The sequence below is a fragment of the Protomyctophum parallelum genome, assembly GCF_964188405.1.
Source record: "Protomyctophum parallelum genome assembly, chromosome: 21".
Lineage (NCBI taxonomy): Eukaryota > Metazoa > Chordata > Actinopteri > Myctophiformes > Myctophidae > Protomyctophum > Protomyctophum parallelum.
The window spans coordinates 13,692,017-13,712,187 of NC_139713.1; the positions used below are offsets into that span (position 1 = coordinate 13,692,017).

At 43.1% G+C, this 20,171-nt stretch overlaps 1 protein-coding gene across 1 annotated transcript in view; it reads right to left on the reverse strand.

Annotated features, from left to right (window-relative positions):
• Positions 1-6: 6 nt before the first annotated feature.
• npdc1a (neural proliferation, differentiation and control, 1a) overlaps positions 7-20,171 on the reverse strand; it is a 37,027-nt gene continuing 16,862 nt past the window's right edge. The window contains exons 2-9 of the mRNA XM_083793912.1: positions 18,466-18,627; positions 7,494-7,586; positions 6,469-6,681; positions 4,445-4,511; positions 1,558-1,657; positions 990-1,069; positions 416-515; positions 7-221 (exon numbers count right to left, since the gene is read on the reverse strand). Of these exons, the coding sequence (XP_083650038.1) occupies positions 150-221; positions 416-515; positions 990-1,069; positions 1,558-1,657; positions 4,445-4,511; positions 6,469-6,681; positions 7,494-7,586; positions 18,466-18,627 (887 nt within the window). The 3' untranslated portion in view covers positions 7-149. The remainder of the gene's footprint in view (positions 222-415; positions 516-989; positions 1,070-1,557; positions 1,658-4,444; positions 4,512-6,468; positions 6,682-7,493; positions 7,587-18,465; positions 18,628-20,171) is intronic.

A 20,171-nucleotide genomic window follows, 5' to 3' on the forward strand; every position in this document is an offset into this window, starting at 1 on the left:
CATTCAAAGTCCATGAGCCAAGACAAATGTATATATATATATATGCTTCCAAGAAAATGGCTTGCATGTGAGTGAAGGTCAGTTAGAAAGTGTATAATACGAGTTCAACTAGCAATAATAATAACTGTTGCTGTACCGGTGTGTGTGAATCACTTGTGATTCCCTTGGTAATGCAGAGTCGAGTCGTCAAACAGAGGATTCTTCACTTCCATCTCTCCCGTCTGTTCGGAAAAATACATACATGAATTCTCTGTCAAATAACAAACAGTATATGTGTGTGTGTGTGTGTGTGTGTGTGTGTGTGTGTGTGTGTGTGTGTGTGTGTGTGTGTGTGTGTGTGTGTGTGTGTGTGTGTCTGTGTGTGCGTGTGTGTGTGTGTGTGTGTGTGTGTGTGTGCATTCTGTTTGTCACCCACCGGTGCAAGTCCAGGACATTCGTATACGGTGAAGTCGCCTCCCATCTCCTCCTCATCTGAAGTGCCCTCGGACTCAGGAATTTTCTGCTCTTCTTTGTGTCTGAGCAAAAGGACATGGACACACACAGGGTTTAGTGTGTGTGTGTGTGTGTGTGTGTGTGTGTGTGTGTGTGTGTGTGTGTGTGTGAAGAGGAGAGGAGAGGAGAGGAGAGGAGAGGAGAGGAGAGGAGAGGAGAGGAGAGGAGAGGAGAGGAGAGGAGAGAATCAATCCGGGCTCCCAAACTATGGAATGCCCTACCTATTCATTTAAGACTTGCTAAATCTGTGTCATGTTTTAAAACCCTTTTAAAAACCCGCCTTTACGTTAAGGCTTTCTCTTAATTTTCCTTTTTGCATACTCTATTTTTGTGTGTATGCTTCTATGTTGTCCACTTATTGATACCTTGTTGTAGCTGTGACTACGTTGTTGTTGTTTTTATCCTGTTATGTAAAGCACTTTGTGACTATGTCTTTAAGTGTGCTATATAAATAAATTCATTATCATTCATTATAAGAGAAGAGAAGAGAAGCTCACTTTCCCATCGACATCATCTGTTGCTTTTGATGCTGGTAATGATACATTTGAACACTCTGGGCCAGCGTCGTATCACCCACCTGGAAAGAGAGAGAGAGAGAGAGAGAGAGAGAGAGAGAGAGAGAGAGAGAGAGAGAGACACACACAGTTTTGGGGTGGAAACGTACTTTCAGAAACTAAAATACACAGTGCACAATCTGCACACATACAGTATACTGTCGTTGTCGCTAAAAGGAAGCGATACAAACACACAAGTGAGCGACTGGCAGTGTTTTTCACTTGCCCTCAAGGACCCCCCAGGGGTCCAGGGGAGTTCCAGGGGGCCCCCCCAGCCAATATGATGGTTAGGAACCAAATTGACCCTTATGGGTCTGTAACTCAGAGAGTGTAAAAAATAGGCTGGGGGTCCTAGAGATTGAAATGCCATTAAATAGGGGACCGTATAGCCTAATTCAGGTCAAACCTGGAGGTCCTTGAAATGAAACTTGTTGAAAATCACTGCTAGAGCTGTGATTTTTGACATGAAATAGTTTGTTACAACTGCTTGTAAAGAACGCTGGGTGCTTACCGAGGTGCCATTAGAGTCAGCTGGTGGTTTGGGAGGCTTGTCTCCCCCTCCGAACGCTGGGTAGTCAACCTTCCGGGCAAGGTGCGATTTCCTCTGCAACCTACGGGGGGCACTATAAATCTGAGTCTCTTGTCGACAATCAGCAATGTGTATAGTCTTTTTAGAAGTGTGAAATCAGACTTTTTATTTTTTTAATGTACGAAGATATAAATACCCTAAGTAGTCGTGGTTTGCTTCTCCCCCCTGACAGATTAGTTTTATTTTATTAGTATTACAGCCTACTGCACAAAGTTTGGGCATTGTGACATATAGTCAATCCACTTGTCTTTATATAGAAAAGCATTTATGTGTGTGAATAAAAATAGGTGTTGTGAATGACCCGATTGTGAATGTGAACGTCAGCACAGGTGCACACTGATAGGAGAAATAACATGGCAAATGTCATGATTCCCATTTTCCCAAATCAGTCCCCCCCATCAACCAAGAGTCTAATATCGTTATGGAAAATTATATTATTAAGCATTGGAACACACATTTTATTTTACACTTTTAACCCATTCTGGACGGGAACCCCTTTTGGTGTTTTAACTAAGCATTGTGTTATACTTTAGCTATTGAAACATCATTTCAGTGTGAACTGACAATAAAGTACCATATCATATCATATCATATCATATCATATCATATCAATTCTGGACCAAACATTTCTGGATATAAGCTCACAACAATGCATTGCAGCGATTGTAGATCTGATAAGATATATATAAAATATATATACTGTTAAATGTACAGTACAACACCTGCACATGTTCGGATGTGTAGGCTATACTAGCCTTTGCATAGGACCTTATATATTGTTTCCTGTTTTAAAATGTACATTGTGTATATATGCGTCATTGTAAGAGTACCATTGTTGGAGATGTGTTGTATAATAATATGTTAAAATTTAGCTATTGAAAAATAGCAGATCTACAAGCTTGTAGGTCTGCTATTCTTTGAAAATATTTATTTCAGAAAACTGGAGGATTTAGAAGACTTTTTTTTCTTTTTCTCGAGGTCAGGCCTAAATGGATTAAATAAAGGTTAAATAAAATAAAATAAATTTGGTGGAGCAGCTAGGGGAAAAAGAAAGGGTTCTAGTAGGGTATGTGCATAAGTGAAGGGAAATCGAGTGGCAAAGTGAGTTTAATGTTGTTTAGTGTTGTTTAATGCAATCAGATAGGACCTTTCTGTTTGGATGTATGGGGGCCGTCAAGGCCAGAAAGGTATGGTTTTATGCCACTCAGTAGGCGTTCCCCTCATAACTTCCAGGTTTGATGATGATGTCACGCGCATTGAGTGGTGCTGTACTGTACTGTACTTGTGCTGTTACTGTACAAGCCCTCCTCCCTGACCTGTGTGTGTGTGTGTGTGTGTGTGTGTGTGTGTGTGTGTGTGTGTGTGTGTGTCTGTGTGTCCTGTGTGTTAGGCTGTGCAACAGTGACACTTGGAGGTGAACAAACGCTATAACGCTATTTTCGTGCTCGGGGGATACACACACACACACACACACACACACACACACACACACACACACACACACACACACACCACACACACATAGCTGTCTATAGGAGTGGTTGCACCACTCAAAAAACAGTTATTGAGACAGAATCAGACAACTTTTGATTGTGTATAATCAACATGTTTGCACTGTCTGGGCCTGAAACGCGATCATCTGCAGTTGGTCTAAAAAATATCACGTTTGGCTGCATAGCCTAGTTGTAGTAGCATGGGAGCGATCCTAACTATAATGCACTTCCTTCACTTTCCTGTTTCACATTTTGTTGTTCCTCTTTTGATCGATTTCAAAATGGATCCACTAAAGGCCGAGAGGTTACGGAGGTTGCGAGTTGTTGTTTTCGTTGTTTATTTGGCAATTGGCAACAATGTTGACATGCTTTCGTCAGAGCATTTCTCAGTCACTCTTCTACTCCTCTTCTACCATTTTCTTGTTGTCTCCACCAGCCGAAGGCATGGGGAGAGTATGTTTTGCACTCCGTCCGTCCGTCCGTGTGTCCGTGTGTCCGTGTGTCCGTCCGTCCGTCCGTGACCAGCTAATCTCAGCCACCGTTAACCCGATCGATGCCAAATTTTGCACACACACTCCCTGGATGCCAACCATGAACCTCTGCCCCAAACTTTCCAGAACGGCCTGTTATAGCGCCACCAGGAGGCCGCTTTGTGCAAAACAGGTTTTTGCACAGCACACCTACAGATTTTGCTCTAGAGCCATTCAACCAAACCGGTCTTTCATATTTCTCACACTCCATCCTGATTGGTTAAGATTGGCTTCCAAAGTTCACAGGAGTGCTCAGTTTCAAACAAAATGCTGCAAATCATGAACACATCGCGTGATTTCCGTGAAATTGTGCACCCACATTCCCACTAGGCCGAGGACAAAATGCCACATGAACAATTTCAACTCAGCCTCAAGGTGGCGCTATAACTGGCCGAAAAGTGTTTTTACCTCTAACTGCACGGATCTGTGGATAACCTGGTGGAGACCTGTGCCCAGAAGGGCACTTTTTCTAGTTAATCTTTCTCCAGCCCATTTTGTACGGGAACCCCTTTTGGTGTTTTAAGCACCAAAAGGGTAAGTATACTTTAAACGATCTACAAGCTCGTAGCACCGAGTGCCACGCTACGAGCTTGTAAATCTGCTACTTTTGTTTTGTGAAACTGTGGCGCAAAGCTTTGAATATATATTCTTTCAGAGCAAACGCTTTTAACTACGAGCTTGTAGGTCTGCTATTTTTGAAAAATCGAAGAGCGACTGACATAGAAGACATTTTTAGAATCTGATCTCAGGTCAGAATGGGTTATTTACATATTATAATTGTCTTACCTGACCCCGCAAACAGCAGCCGTGATCACTGCCACAGATCCAACCAGGACGCACACCGAAATCAGGACTGCAGACAAAAACAGTATCAAAGGATAGAAAATGTGTGTCGGCATAGAAAGCAGAGCCATTTGGTGTTTTAAGCATCATGTTATACTTTAGCTAAAGCTTTAGCTTTAGCAGATCTACAAGCTCATAGCGCGCGGGGGGGGGGGGGGGTCAACATGGAACAACATGTTTTCAGATGGCGGCCGGCGGCCAAATACAGATAATATTTGGAGAAAACTTTGAGAACCGCAGATATAGAAACATAGGGTTTTTCTGAAAACTGTCAGGATTTAGAAGGCATTTGTAGAATCGTCCTCAGGTCTATACATGGGTTAAGAAACCACTACTGAGGTATTCATGACTGTAAACTCAGTATTATTATTATGGCTGTTCAGCATCGAAAAGGTTGTCTGACTCTAGTGAAAAAAGGGGTTGTCTCTATTAGTGGCAAAGGACATGATGGGGGCAATATTAATGCCTGGGCTGGCAGCCTGTCACTTTGTGACCAATAGAAAAGACATGGTGGAGGTCATTATATAGCAAAATATTGTCAGAAAGGGTAAACATCCTCTGCCGATCAACATTTGAGACACGTGCAGAGTCAGACCCTGTCCGAAACAGACCCTATTATAAAATGTTATGGATGTAAATACAGTACAGTAACACCGACACGTGCTTAACCCATTCTGACCTGAGACCAGATTCTAACGCACAGAAGAATGGTGGTTCTTTAACCCATTTTGACCTGAGATCAGATTCTAACAATGTCTTTAATCCTGACAGTTAAAAAAAAATAGCAGACCTACAAGCTCGTAGCGCGCCACTCGGTGGCGCGCTATGAGCTTGTAGATCTGCTATTTTTAAATAGCTAAAGCATAACGCTGCAGTCTTAAGGCCTATTCATAGTCTTGATTTTTCGGTGGTGAGGTGACCACCACCTCTCCGGTGGTGAGCTGACCACCGGAGCTGAAATAACGTTGAGCGGTGGTGGGTAAAAACAGAGAGAAGGGCTGGAGCGGTGGCGGTGGTTTGCTCTTCACCGTGGCTCGTGACGTCATGTCGTAGTTCGGTGGTCACCCCACCACCGTAAAACCAGACTATGTATGAGCCTTTAGAGTATATATTAATAGAGACGGCACCGGATTTCTCCTCCCGTCCACTTGCATTAAGTTGCTCAAAAGCGCATGAGGCGATTTCACTCATACATGAGCAACATGGAGTCCACCGTACGGTCTTCGCTCCCTAAACCTTATTTAATTAACCTTGTATGTAGTCCAGGAAGTAAGTGAGCCCCAGTGTCCATGACATCTAGAGAGATCACTGCTAAAATCTAAAATATCTAAACAACACATATTACACACATAAAGACCCCCCAGGAAAGTGTTCTAAATCTTCTAAACGTCATTACCATATTATTGTTTTTGCAAAAAAGGGTGAAGTTTGCCCTGAAGTAACAAATGTTAAAGGAGAATTCCATGCTAAAAGGCTTTCTTCCCTTTATTTGTAGTCGTTACGTCCCCACCAAAGAGGTCCAGGTGTTATTTTGTGCAAAAGCTCCTTATTGGCTATTTCCCCTACCATAAGCCTTAAATGAATTGCATTGAATTGAATGGGAATTGAATGGGGCTATGGGGTGTTGTGCTAATTCACTTATTTCCATGGCTCAAAATTATATATCTTTTGTATATATCCTCTCTTCATAATGTAAATAATATCCCAAGCGGCACAGTTTACTACTTATTTCGATGGAAATAAGCAAATTAGCACAACACCCCATAGCCCCATTCAATTCCCATTCAATTCAATGCAATTCATTGAGCGCTTATGGTAGGGGAAATAGCCAATAAGGAGCTTTTGCACAAAAACCACCTGGACCTCTTTGGTGGGGACGTAACAACTAGAAAGAAAGGTAAGAAAGGTAAGAAAGCATTCTAGCATGGAATTATCCTTTAAGTACTTTTCCCACCACTGATACTTACTGACAACGATGCCGTCCTTTTTGATGACGGGGATAGCTATGGGCTGACCGGCCCTGGGCAGGGGGTTTGGCGTGGGTGGTTTTATAGTGGTGGTGGTGGTGGTGTTGTTTTGGGTTGACAGGACCTCGGATGAAGAACGACGCTGGCTTTGCGGTTTCTGTTGAGAAGCATCTGTCCGGATTTTAACACCCGTCTGGGAGGGGGAGATGTCGGCTGGAGAGCGAGAGACGGAGAAGAGGAGGAAACAGAAAAGTCACCTTTTGGTGTTTTAAAGCATTATGTTATACTTTAGCTATTGAAAAATAGCAGATCTACAAGCTCATAGCGCGCCACCGAGTGCTGCACTATGAGCTAAAAAAATCGCGAAAATGTGCCTAAAATCTTTGAATATATATTCTTTCAGAGTTTCAGTTTTTAACTCAAATCTTTGCTTCGGGGGGGGGGGGGGGTCCCTGGAACAACACATTTTCAGATGGGGGGTCGGCGGCATATTACAATTGTTGGGGTCCTTGACATGAAATATTCAGAACCACTGATAAAGAAACATGAGGTTTTTCAGGAAATAAAAATATTCTTTTAAATTTCGACGTCAGCCCTGAATCGGTTAAGACACAGGGAAAACGATATAACACTAGTAAAAACAACAACTAAAGTATTTACATTTTCCCCCAGTGATTAATCCATTGAGACCTGAGGTCAAAAGGTCTTCTAATTCATGACCAATACTGTTTCTGTATCAATGTTGTGCTCAAACTATTTCATGTGAAGGAGCCCCAAATGTAATTTGGCCGGGACCCCTATTTGAAAATATGTTGTTCCAGGGAGGGACCCACAAGAAGGAAAGATCTGAGTTTAAAAAAAACGTATTCAGAGATTTGCACGCCTTTTTTTTGCGGATCTAGATCTGCTATTTTTCAATAGCTAAAGTATAACACCAAAAAAGGGGACCCGGTCCTGAATGCGTGGATTAAGTGGACTCTAAATGTAAACAGGTCATTGAGTTGTCTTCTTCAGAATGCACTCACGTGATATGGATTGCTTTGGTAACATTTGCTCTTTTTCAATGACAGAGTCGATCTCCTGCTCATCCTGCAGGTCATGATAGGCCGTCACTTTGGCTGGAGGATGGACAACAAGATTATTATTATTATTATTGGCTGGAGGATGGACAACACGATTATTATTTCAATATTTCACATTTTAAACAAACGCAACTGTTATCTGTTAAAGGGATCGTTCAGATTGTTTGAACTTAAGTTGTATGAAATACTTGCCATTAATATAGTGGTTTTAACTGTATTCATTGATTGCCCGAGTCCCGTGGTGGGAGTTATGCTCTGGTTTTGGTGAAATATCAAGTAGTTCTGGTCATTTTGTGTGGGGGGGGGGGGGGGGGGGGGGGGGGGCACTGGGGGCCACGCAGTAAAAGTAAATTACCGGTAATCCACAAAACTAACGTCATTGGTATTGTTGACCTATTTCTAAAATATTAGTGCAACTTTCGTTCTTTTTTTTTTACCCCTCTATCACCCGGAACTATGTTTTTTGTGTCCATATCACTACGCCCCAAAAAATAGTTCCATGTGATAGAGGGGTCAAAGTTGAACGAAAGTTGCACTAATATTTTAGAAATAGGTCAATAATACAAATTACATTCGTTTTGTGGATTCATTTACCTTTACTGCGTGGCCCCCAGTGCCCCTCAACAAAATGACTGGAACTACTTAATATTGACCAAAACCAGAGCATAACTCCCACCACGGGACTCGGGCAATCAATTAATACAGTTGCAACCACCATATTAATGGCAAGTATTTCATACAACTTAAGTTAAAAAATCTGAACTATCCCTTTAAAACTGATGGGAATCAACCGATTGACTTCACTAGACCAAGAGGTACACCCAGACCTCTCAGCTCCAGACCCAGCTCCATGGCCTAAGGGTTAGAGGAGCGCCCTTGTTGCCGAAAGGTTGCCGGTTCGATTCCCCGGACGGGCAGGAAAAATCTGGGTGGGGGAAGTGCTTGTCATCACTCACCCAACACAGCTGAAGTGCCCTTGAGCAAGGCACTGAACCCCCAGTGGCCAACAGTATAAGACTGTTTTAATGTGTGTGTGTGTGTGTGTGTGTGTGTGTGTGTGTGTGTGTTTCTATGTGCAGGCAGGGCATTGCTGGAAAAAAATATATAATACATGCATCTCTGTGACCCCAAATGTGTCAAATCGACAAATCCCCTAAATTTAGCAAACAAGCATTTCTAACTATCTAACGGAACAGATAGTCAGGGGATATTATTACAATCTGGGAATACATTTCTCATGTGTTCGTAAAGGTGTCTACTAACATAATCCCACATTGGTTTCTATTGAACCACCCTATAGGGGAATTTTTGACAGCTGCTGAAAGTTGGGGTTACCATCAACAACCAATATAAGACAAATGTTCTAAATTTCATTATACTTTAACGCATTTTGGGGCGGGAACCCCTTTTGGTGTTTTAAGCATTATGTTATACTTTAGCTATTGAAAAAATATCAGATCTACAAGCTCAAGCTTGTAGGTCTGCTATAAAAACAATGCACCCTAAGTAAGTAGCATGTGTCAAACTATAGGGGGTTTTCATGATTCTGAATCCATTCCAAGCATTAGTTTTGCACCAAAAACACCCCTTGGGCTAAATTCGGCCATATAGCCACTTGCCCAAAAGTGCTGACCTCATCACCACATTTGTGATGCCGGCTATTAGATACAGAGGTGCTACACTTTGGGACAAATATTCTACTGGTTTACGACTTTCTTCTCTGAACTTGTTTAAGAACAAACTGAAGGTTGTTCTGATTGACCAAATCAATTCATTTTCATAGTTTTGTAGTCTCTCGTCCCTAATCATGTCTTAGATTATCAAGTATATTTGAATCATTTATATATATATATATTTTAATATATACTGAAATCATGTCTACTGGAAAGGATTTACATCTTGTTATAATGTCTTTATAGAGGCCTCGTATAAGCCCCCAGGGCTTCTTGCCTGGCACTTTCCCTTTTTTATTTTCATGCTTTAATGTATTGCTGTATTTGTGCTAAAATCAAATCAAATCAAAATCAAACTCCTCAGTCTTATTTTATCAAATTGAATCTATACATTGTGATTGTTATTATTCTTTCAAAGGATCGTCTATACAAACATCTTGACAACTGGAATTGTTTAAAAAAAAAAAGGTAAAAAAGGTTTTTTTTTAAAAGAAAAAAACACCCCTGTGAAGTGAGTGGTGCAACTCCGTGTGGGGGGTCCCCGGAACTTCCAGACCCACAGGGTGCTGGCCCGGGTTCCGGCGAGCTGCCCCGTGTCCGAAACGGTCGAGAAATGACACAGTTACCGTGTGGGGGTCCCCGGAACATCCAGACCCCCAGGAACGCGCCCAGGGGAAAGGGACAATTCCGGCCACGGTTGAGAAATGACAGAGTTACCGTGTGGGGGGTCCCTCTACTGTACTGTACTGTCCGTCACTGTACTGTACTGTCACCCCCAAAATCATCATATATACAGTCAATATGCGTGTGTGTATTAGGCTGCACAACAGAAAACCGACCAAACACTATTTTCGTGCTGGGACACAGCCAGGGACACACAAAGCTCCGTATAGGAGTGGTTTGCACCACTCAAAAAGAGGCATTGATTTTCCAGTACTGCGTGAACCTTGTATAAGTTTGTTAGCATACGCGTGCATGCAGGTGTATACGTACCAACACGCGCGTGTGTGTGTGTGTGTGTGTGTGTGTGTGTGTGTGCGCGCGCTGTGTGGTGCACACAGGGAGTGTGCCAGTGCATGTTGTTTGTTTGGACCCTGGTAAAAAACGGAAACAATAGTAAAGCGTTGTTTAACAGCCTCCGTGGGCCAGACAGTTAGCCACATTCCTGGTGGACGGCCAATGTCGCTGGGGTTACCATGGGGCTTATAGTGTGTGTGTGTGTGTGTGTGTGTGTGTGTGTGTGTGTGTGTGCGCGCGCATGTGCGTGTGTGTGAGTGTGTGTGTGTGTGTGTGTGTGGCCAGGGGAGGAAGCACAGCAGGGGTGGGCTGGAGGAGCAATCAGCCCACCCCCCATGCCTCACTGGGCCTTGGGGGCTATACCGCTCACAACAATAGACCCCAAATCTCACTGCTAATGGAGGTGATCAATGCCCCCTTACCTAAAGCCAAGCCACCCCCACCCCCCCCCCCCCCCCCCCCCAACACACACACACACACACACACACACACACAGTCACACACTCAACACATCTCCAGCGAAACGTTCCCACTCTGCTGAAATATCCCCAAAGTGCAGTCGGTATACTTCAAACCTATAAGGAGAGGAGAAACGCAAACATAAAAAAAAACGCAAAAAGTGGCATTTGACGCCTTTACGATTCAACAAACCTATAGGTTATTTATTATTAACACAGACACTGTGGTTTTGTCACAAAAAGCTGCACGTGCTATAATCACACATTAGGTAAGCGTCGGGTTAACCCCTTTTGGTGTTAGCATCATGTTATGCTTTAGCTATTGAAAAAAATAGCAGACCTACAAGCTCCTAGCGCGCCACTCGGTGGCGCGCTAGGAGCTTGTAGGTCTGCTATTTTTGAAAAATCGAAGAACGACTGACGTAGAAACATATACTTTTTCAGAAAACTGTCAGGATCTATGACTATAAGACAGTTTTAGAATCTGATCTCAGGTCAAAATGGGCTAATCAATTCAATTCAATTCAAAATCGGTATACAGTGTTGCCTTTCTCCCTACACACAGACGGCTGGCCATCTGGCCCGGGCTAACGTGCACGATATGATGTGGCTCAGCACTTTCCCCTCCTCTGCTTTTGTTGCCTTCTCGCCCCCCCTCCGTCTCCGGCAATTCAGCGCAACCGACGACAGACCACATGTGTCCACACACAGAGGCGGTTCGTACCATCTGGGCCTCGCAGGTGGTCAAAGTGCTCCAAGTCAGTGTGCCAGTGTGTTTCGGCAATAAGACTGCATGTTACAGACAGTGATTATTGGCAGCCCCAAAGCCAGACTTTTTTTTACATTGGACCTATATATACATCATCAAAAATAACTAATTTACAATCTCAATAATAGGTTGGCGAGTGACAGTATTAAGCATTACTCATGCCTATTTTTTTTTTTTTTTTGGCTTTATGCCTTTAGTGATATAGTTAACCCATTTCGACCTGGGAACGATTCTCCAAATCTCCAAGTCTTCTAAATTATGACTGTTTTCTTGAAAAATAGCAGACCTATACAAGCTCGTAGCGCGCCCCTCGGTGGCACGCTATGAGCTTGTAGGTCTGCTATTTTTCAATAGCTAAAGCATTAGATAATGCTAACACCAAAAGGGGTTTCCGCCCAGAATGGGTTAAGGTCGTCATGAACGGGACTCGAACACGCGACACGCAGTCAGGCAAGAGCCTATAGACAGATACCCTCCATATGTGGCATGCGCCTGGACCACTAGGCCAGCAGGGGGCGCCCGACTCATGCCTATATATGGTGTTTCCTCCTTTAGAGAGCAACCAATGCACGCAGAATGGACACCGGAACGCTCGCCTCAAAAGCACAGACAGCCCAGGCGTGCAGCCGGCGGAACGCGCCTGATATTCATAAACGTATGACCTAAGTAAACTATATGTTTAAACGGTTAAAAATCTAACCTTTTTCCTAAAATGGTTGCCAAAACCTGAGGCTAATTCCTAAACTTAACCCCTGTAAAACCTATGCCTATAAATAACCTTAAAACTTATTTCTAACCAAGCTTATTTTCAGTAAATCAAATACAAGAATATGAGAACCGTGCCATCGAGCGGTCGTCGGGAGGGGGGGGGGAATGAGGGTGAGCGTTGTCTAATAATAATTAATTGCAATTTTATACAATGGTTCATTCATTCATACATTGGGAGGTGAAGCGGCGAACAGTCGACGCCAGCGTCCTCACTTCCCACACCAATGGTGGCGAGCTCACACCGACCGACTCATTGGAGGCAATGTATTGGGTTCAGTGTCTTGCCCAAGGACACCTCGACATGTAGGACAGGAGGAGGAGCCGGGATTCGAACCGCCGACCCAGGGATCATTGGACGACCTGCTCTACCTCCTGAACCACAGCCGCCCTATTAGGCAAGCATTCCGTTTACCATGCAGACAGCTTGATGATGTCTGAATACACAAATCTGATCATCATGAACACAGTCTGCCCTAAAGATCAGATTAGAGATTAGAGTTTTTTTTTTTAATTTATTCACAGGGGGTGGGGGGGATTCACTGTCAGACATCATTAGACCCTATATGGTCTAACCCCTGAGCTATGATTGATTGATTGATTGATTGATTGATTGATTGATTAACAGTTTGCAGAATTACAGTACATTTCAAGCACAAACTCAATACAGAAAAAAAACTGTTCACTGTGAGTGGACGACCAATAAAGCACTAGACTTGTTTACAAGAGGGTCCACCTTGTTCAATTCATCATATCATTTAGAGACATAGAAATATACACTTCTATATAGCGGGAAAAAACACGTCATCGTAAAGGAGGTAAAAAGGGGAAAGAAAACAGGGGGAAAAGGTGGTTGGGGGCCAGTTTCGAATTGCAGCCGTCCGTATAGGTGCCCTTTTGAGAGCGGTTTTGAAGGAGTCAAGGGATTCGCATGTCTCATTGACCGTGGGTAGGGCGTTCCACATTTTGGTGGCATAGGAGGAGAAATTAATTCAGTCCCTTGTTTGTGCCAAATCTGGGTTGCACATGGGTTTGTTGAGCACCCTCTGGTGTCGTGTGGGTGTGTGGACTGTGGACTTCGTTGACATCTGTGCCCTGTTAGTTTACTGTTATAAAAGAGACTATAGGCAAGGCTGGCAGGTCACTGCGCCAGGCACCCAGAACTTGAGGCAAGAGGCAAGTAAATTGACCCTATGGGAGCCAACCCAGGGCAAAGCCAGGAGGGGAAAGAAGCGTACCACCTAATGTAGACGTGCTGCCCTATGGGAGCCAACCCAGGGCAAAGCCAGGAGGGGAAAGAAGCGTACCACCTAATGTAGACGTGCTGCTCTATGGGAGCCAACCCAGGGCAAAGCCAGGAGGGGAAAGAAGCGTACCACCTAATGTAGACGTGCTGCTCTATGGGAGCCAACCCAGGGCAAAGCCAGGAGGGGAAAGAAGCGTACCACCTAATGTAGACGTGCTGCTCTATGGGAGCCAACCCAGGGCAAAGCCAGGAGGGGAAAGAAGCGTACCACCTAATGTAGACGTGCTGCTCTATGGGAGCCAACCCAGGGCAAAGCCAGGAGGGGAAAGAAGCGTACCACCTAATGTAGACGTGCTGCGGCGCGACAGCTTGTCTGACAACACTGCAGAGCTCAAGGAACCTGAATGTTGGATAGGAAATTGCGGGCAGCGACACAGGAACCCCGAGTTGGTCTTGGCTAGACCTGACTCTCGCAGCAACTAACTAACTAAACTAACTAACTAACTAACTAACTAAACTAACTAACTATAAACGAGAAGCATGAAAGAAGCAGTGCTTGTGGATGACAGATCGTGCGTTAGCTTTCAGGACCTGCGCAGACATGAAAGACCACAGTAACCCTACGAAACCCAAGTAGGCGACTCACTTGGAAAAAAAGGGGCAGTTGTGTCTAATATGTGCATCTCTCCGTGTGTGCGTGTGTGTGTGTGTGCGCACGTGTGTGTGTGTGTGTGTGTGTGTGTGTGTGTGCGCGCAGTGTTCATATGTGTGTAAACTGTCAGCATGCAGGTCGTCACACACGGTGAGAAAGTACACACACTTGCCACGGAAGAGCTTTGTCACTAGCGTGATAATGACCACTAGAACTCCCCCTGAGAGGCACTCAGGAGGACTCGCGGGTTTAGTGCAAACAAACAATAAGCTACAACACGTCAACCTCACACATCTGTGCCGGTTCTTTACCCACTTAAAAAACATTCACAGACACTTCCGTACGCTCGCTCGCTCGCACGCACACAGCGCACGCACACACACAGCGCACGCACACAGCGCACGCACACACACAAACTGCTGACAATCCTTAATATCAATTGCTTGACCTACTTGTGGCCTACAATTATAATAAGCCTCTTGAAATGAGTTGCGTACAAGAGTATGCATAGATTTGTGATGCATAGAGTATGAGTGGACTGGACGTACACAAGCATGCGCGGCTGCACGCGCACACACACAATGTCACGGGCGAGCACACACACACACACACACACACACACACACACACACACACACACACAGTCACGGGCGCGTACTCGTACACACACACACACACACACACACACACACACACACACACACACACACACACACACACACACACACAGTCATAAAAGTAATTTATCCTGAGATCAGCATTATAATCATATTACAATTGCTGCTCATGTCATCAATTGATTGATTCAGACTCCTGCTGCCCTCTTGTGGAGGGCAGCAGCATAGGCCTGAGGTTGGCCTGTGGAAACTAAGTATGACTATGTATTGATTGATTGATTGATTGATTGATTGATTGATTGATTGATTGAAGTATTTATTAACAGTTTGCAGAATTACAGTAAGTACTGTAAGTACAACTCAATGCAAAAACTGTCAACTGTGAGTGGACGACACCATAAAGCATTACACTTGTTTACAAGAGGGTACACCATTTTCAATTCATCATACATTTCGTACATTTTACTTAAAGGACAACTTTAGGTTTTTTTTTTCAACCAAGATTCATGTTTTAGGTTGGGTTTTTTTTAGGTATTTTTTACTTTGACTTCTACTCCACGACATCTTGGATCCAAATATTGTACTTTTACTCTTTACACTAAATGCATTTGTATACTTTAGTTACTAGTTACTCTAAACAACACACGTATGGTACTTCCTGTTACAGTAGGCGTCTCCATGACGACAGACGGACGGTAGTGCATTCACTTCTAGTCCTTTTTACTAGTTGCCTAGTTTACTATAGTCGACTAGTTGTAAAAAGGGGAGAAAAAAAAAGAAAAGAAAAAAAACTTTTCTTCTTTTTTGGAAATAAATATTTGTAAAAAACTGTGTACATTGGTGACTATAATCTACCTGATCTTGAGGGAACAACCCCCCCTCCTTCTATGTTTTTTTTTTCTTATCAACTAGTCAACTAGTACCAACAAGGTCGACTAGTGGATTTACTAGTCGACTAGTTGCTTAATGCCCTAACGGACGATACTAAACAGAAACTCCTATTTATTCTTTTACTAGATTGTGGAGTAAGCTCAGGTTTAAGGGAGCAGCACAACCGACTTCTTATCTATAAAGTATCTAAATAAAATCGGTGTAACAAGGATAGAGGCTTGCCCAGCCTACTAGGGTTAGATTAGATTAAGAAAATGTTTTCTTTGCTCGGAGAAATTGTTAAAGACGACCATTGTGCACAAAATCTTCTTCAAGTCCAAATCTTCATTGCAAATCTATAGCTCTACAAGTATACAAATTGGGGCGAAGATATTATTTCGGATTAATTGAAAATGGAGGACCCTGACTGTACCCATTCTACAAACCGTTTAATATGATTTTCAAATCAATCAATCAATCATAGATATATATAATATATTATATATATATATATATATATATATATACACATCAATTAATTGGGTTTAATCTTTTAGCACAAACAAATACAAAAAAATAATTACACCATTAAAAGAAGAATTACAGAATTTACACCATTAAACATAATATTAAAGGTATATCTGAGACATACCGACAGAAGAGAAGATAGAGCACGAGAGAGCCAGAGAGAATAGGGAGGGAGAGAGAGGTAGAGCGAGAGAGAGAGAGGTTGTGAAACATGGTAGCATAACATAATAGGGAACATAGACAGGGCCCAGCCTTCAGTACACTATTTAAGTGGATGCAGACTACTGTATGTTTGTCCTTCTGATGAAAAAAGGACATTGGCTCCCTGCAGGCATGCAATGTTTACCAATGGGAGTGTACGCGCCCCCATGTCAAATATACAAGCAAGTCCTACACACAGTATACACGCACACAGTATAAGCTCAATGCCCACAAAAAGACGGCATTTTTGCATCCATATAGCCATTCCGGCCATCGGGCCCGAATGGCTATATGGATCCTGGCTGGCCAGATCTGTTTTCTATGTGGCATTCCGCTTTTCCTGTTTTCTCTCAAATTTGAATTTAAAAAGCAGAAAATGCCCCTCGGCTCACACACACAAACAACACACACATATACGCAAACGGCGTAAACGAAAGTGGTGGAGTCACAGGGTGTGAAATCTGTCTCAGCCGAAGATCGGCGCGACCCAAGACCTTTTTTAAATGCTGCTCTACCCCCCCCCCCCCCCCCCCGTCTCTCTGCATCCCCCCAAAAAAAAGAAATGGAAATAAAAAAACCATCAGCGACCTCACAGGATGCCGTTAGGACAATCCGAGTAATATTGGCCAACTCTGGTGAGAGAGTTGTTGAGTGAGTGAGCGAATGAGTGAGACATAGTGAGCGAATGATTGAGACATAGTGAGTGAGTGAGTGAGTGAGTGAGTGAGTGAGTGAGTGAGTGAGTGAGTGAGTGAGTGAGTGAGTGAATGAGAGCCAGTGAGCGAAAACTAATGCTTGGAATGGATTCAGAATCATGAAAACCCCCTAGATTGACACGTCACATGCGTCGACTAGTTGAATAGTCGACTGCAGGTTAGCTAAATCATTTGAGTGATTATAATTAGGGCATGCATGCACTGGCCGGGCTACATCGGTGCACAATTTGGCGCTCTGAAGACAAATTAGCGCGAAATATCCCTTTTCTCACCCTAGACTCCTCCACTACAGAAGGTGTCTTTGCGTTTGTGCATTAGTGTAGAGAGAGAGAGTGTGTGTGTGTGTGTGTGTGTGTGTGTGTGTGTGTGTGTGTGTGTGTGTGTGTGTGTGTGTGTGTGTGTGTGTGTGTGTGTGTGTGTACTAGGGCACCAATGTACACAGTTTTTAAATGTACAAATATTTACTAAAAAAGAATAATAGTTAAACAACTAGTCGACTAGTCAACTAGTAAAAATGACTAGAAGTGAATGCCCTAGTCAGTGCAGTGGTTCCCAAACTGTGGTGCGTGCACCCCCTTGTGGTGCGCGGGGGCGCCTTCTAGGCCGGTGCTCGACATGAAAAGGCTAATGGTGGTGCTATGGTTTTATTTTAAATATATTAACATATTATGTCAATATATGGAAAGTATATGCAGAATATATAGCCTATGCTGCATATATATGCCATATTCAGGTTCATATATATGCATATATATATGGATAAATAGGAAATATATGTCTCATGCAATTTATATTTCCATGTGGCGGGTGCTAGGTCAGCTATAGGTCGGGAGGTAACAGGGGGCAGCACGGCAAAAAGGTTTGGGCCGCTGCCCTAGTGTGTACGTACTAAGGTTATAATAGTTAACTAAAACTAAAACTAGAATTACATTTTTTAGTTAACTGAAACTAATACAAACTAAACATAAATTAAAAAGCGATAACTAAACTGAAACTGTATTGTATGTGTCCTCAAAACTAACTGAAATTATAGACAAAATACCCTTAGTTTTAGTTTTTATCAATATTTATATGCCTTTCAGATATTTAAAATATAATCCTTTTTAAATTCATTCGATTTTGTTTTTGGCGTTTTAAGGCAGTTTTCAGCACCGTACGGCAGCATGTAGCCACGCTAACCCTAACCCACAAATAAACCGTACGAAAAAAACTAAAACTAAACTAAAACTAAGCATTTTCACCAAAATAAAAACTAGCAAACCCGCTCTAAAAACTAACTAAAACTAACTGAATTAGAAAAAAATTACGTCAAAACTAACTCAAACTAAACGATAATGAAAAAACCAAAACTATTATAACCTTGGTACTACGTACGTGTGTGCGTGCGTGTTATCCTCATCTACCTTTGCGGTGGTGCCTCGTCCGCTCCGACTCCACGCTGCAGCGTCGTCTCTCGTTCTCCCGGAAGCCGTCGAGGCAGGGGCCGCAGCGGGCGGAACCCGGTTGACTGCAGGGATGGCGATTCATCAGGACACAGTCGATGCGATGAGGGCACTTTGAGCTGGCTGTGAGAGAGAGAGACATGGGGGGGGGGGGGGGTCCTTCATTAGTGCTCTATAGACCGATTCACAGAGGCTTTCCTGGGTGCGGACATTACTGAGGTGTACCATTAACCCATTCTGACCTGAGATCAGATTCATACGAGGTTTCCACTGGACACACACTGGTCTGATTAACCCATTCTGACCTGAGATCAGATTCTGAAAATGTCAGTCGCTCTTCGATTTTTCAAAAATAGCAGACCTACAAGCTCGTATCGCGCCACTCGGTGGCGCGCTATGAGCTTGTAGATCTGCTATTTTTCAATAGCTAAAGCATAACATGATGCGGGCTCCCAAACTATGGAATGCCCTACCTATTCATTTAAGACTTGCGAAATCTGTGTCATGTTTTAAATCCCTTCTAAAAAACCCACCTTTACACGTTAAGGCTTTCCTCTTAATTTCCTTTTGCATACTCTATTTTTGTGTGTATGCTTTTATGTTGTCCATTTATTCAGAGCTGTGACTACGTTGTTGTTGTTTTTGCCCTGTTATGTGCTATATAAATACATTCATTATCATTATCATAGTCATTTAAGACCTGGGAACGATTCTACAAAATGTCTTCTAAATCCTGACTGTTTTCTTGAAAAAGCTGTGTTTTTCTATGTCAGTCGTTCTCAAACACTTTCACGTCACGTTTCACGATTCTTCAAAAATAGCAGACCTACAAGCTCGTAGCGCTATGAGCTTGTAGATCTGCTATTTTTCAATAGCTAAAGCATGACATGATGCTACCACCAAAAGGGGTTCCCGCCCCAAAATGGGTTAAAGGCCATTTAGATCTGAGGTCGATTCTACAAAATAGACAGAAAAGACAGTTTTCTTGAAAAAACCCATGTTTCTGTGTCAGTCGTTCATTTTCATGTCAAGGACCCCCAAAAATGTATGTAACTGCCCGCCGAGCCCCATCTGAAAATATGTTGTAAAGATTTGAGTTAAAAACGAAAGAATATATATTCAAAGATTTGCGCCACATTTTCACCCTGGTTTCCGGCGAGCCCTGGTTTAAATAACACTGTAAAGTTGCCCGAGGGCCAAGGCTCCAGCGATGCTTTTTGGTGGATTTTATTGCTCCAAAAACTCCAGCTCCAGTGCAGATATTCACAACGGAAAAAAACAAAAGGCAAACATAATACTGGCCAAAATAGAAAATACAAAACAAAGAACTCAAAAATACTTAACAACGTAAGGAAAAAGGAAAAATAACAAACTGCACTAGGCTATGCCCATGCCAGGGGACCTAGCAGCTCTCTCACGGGGGTGTCAGCATGACGCCTGCCCGAGCCTAACTGACTAGCTCTGCCTGCAGTCTCCCCTTTATAGGAGAGGATCCTACCACCAACAGAGAAGCACTTAAATATACACAGCTGATCTACAAGCTCACAGATATCAGCTGAACCTGAATAAGTAACCCCATACCTAGATGTTCTATAGATTAATCATCATATGGGGTTACATTCATTTCCCCAGATAATAGACATACTTTGATAATTGACATTGTGGAA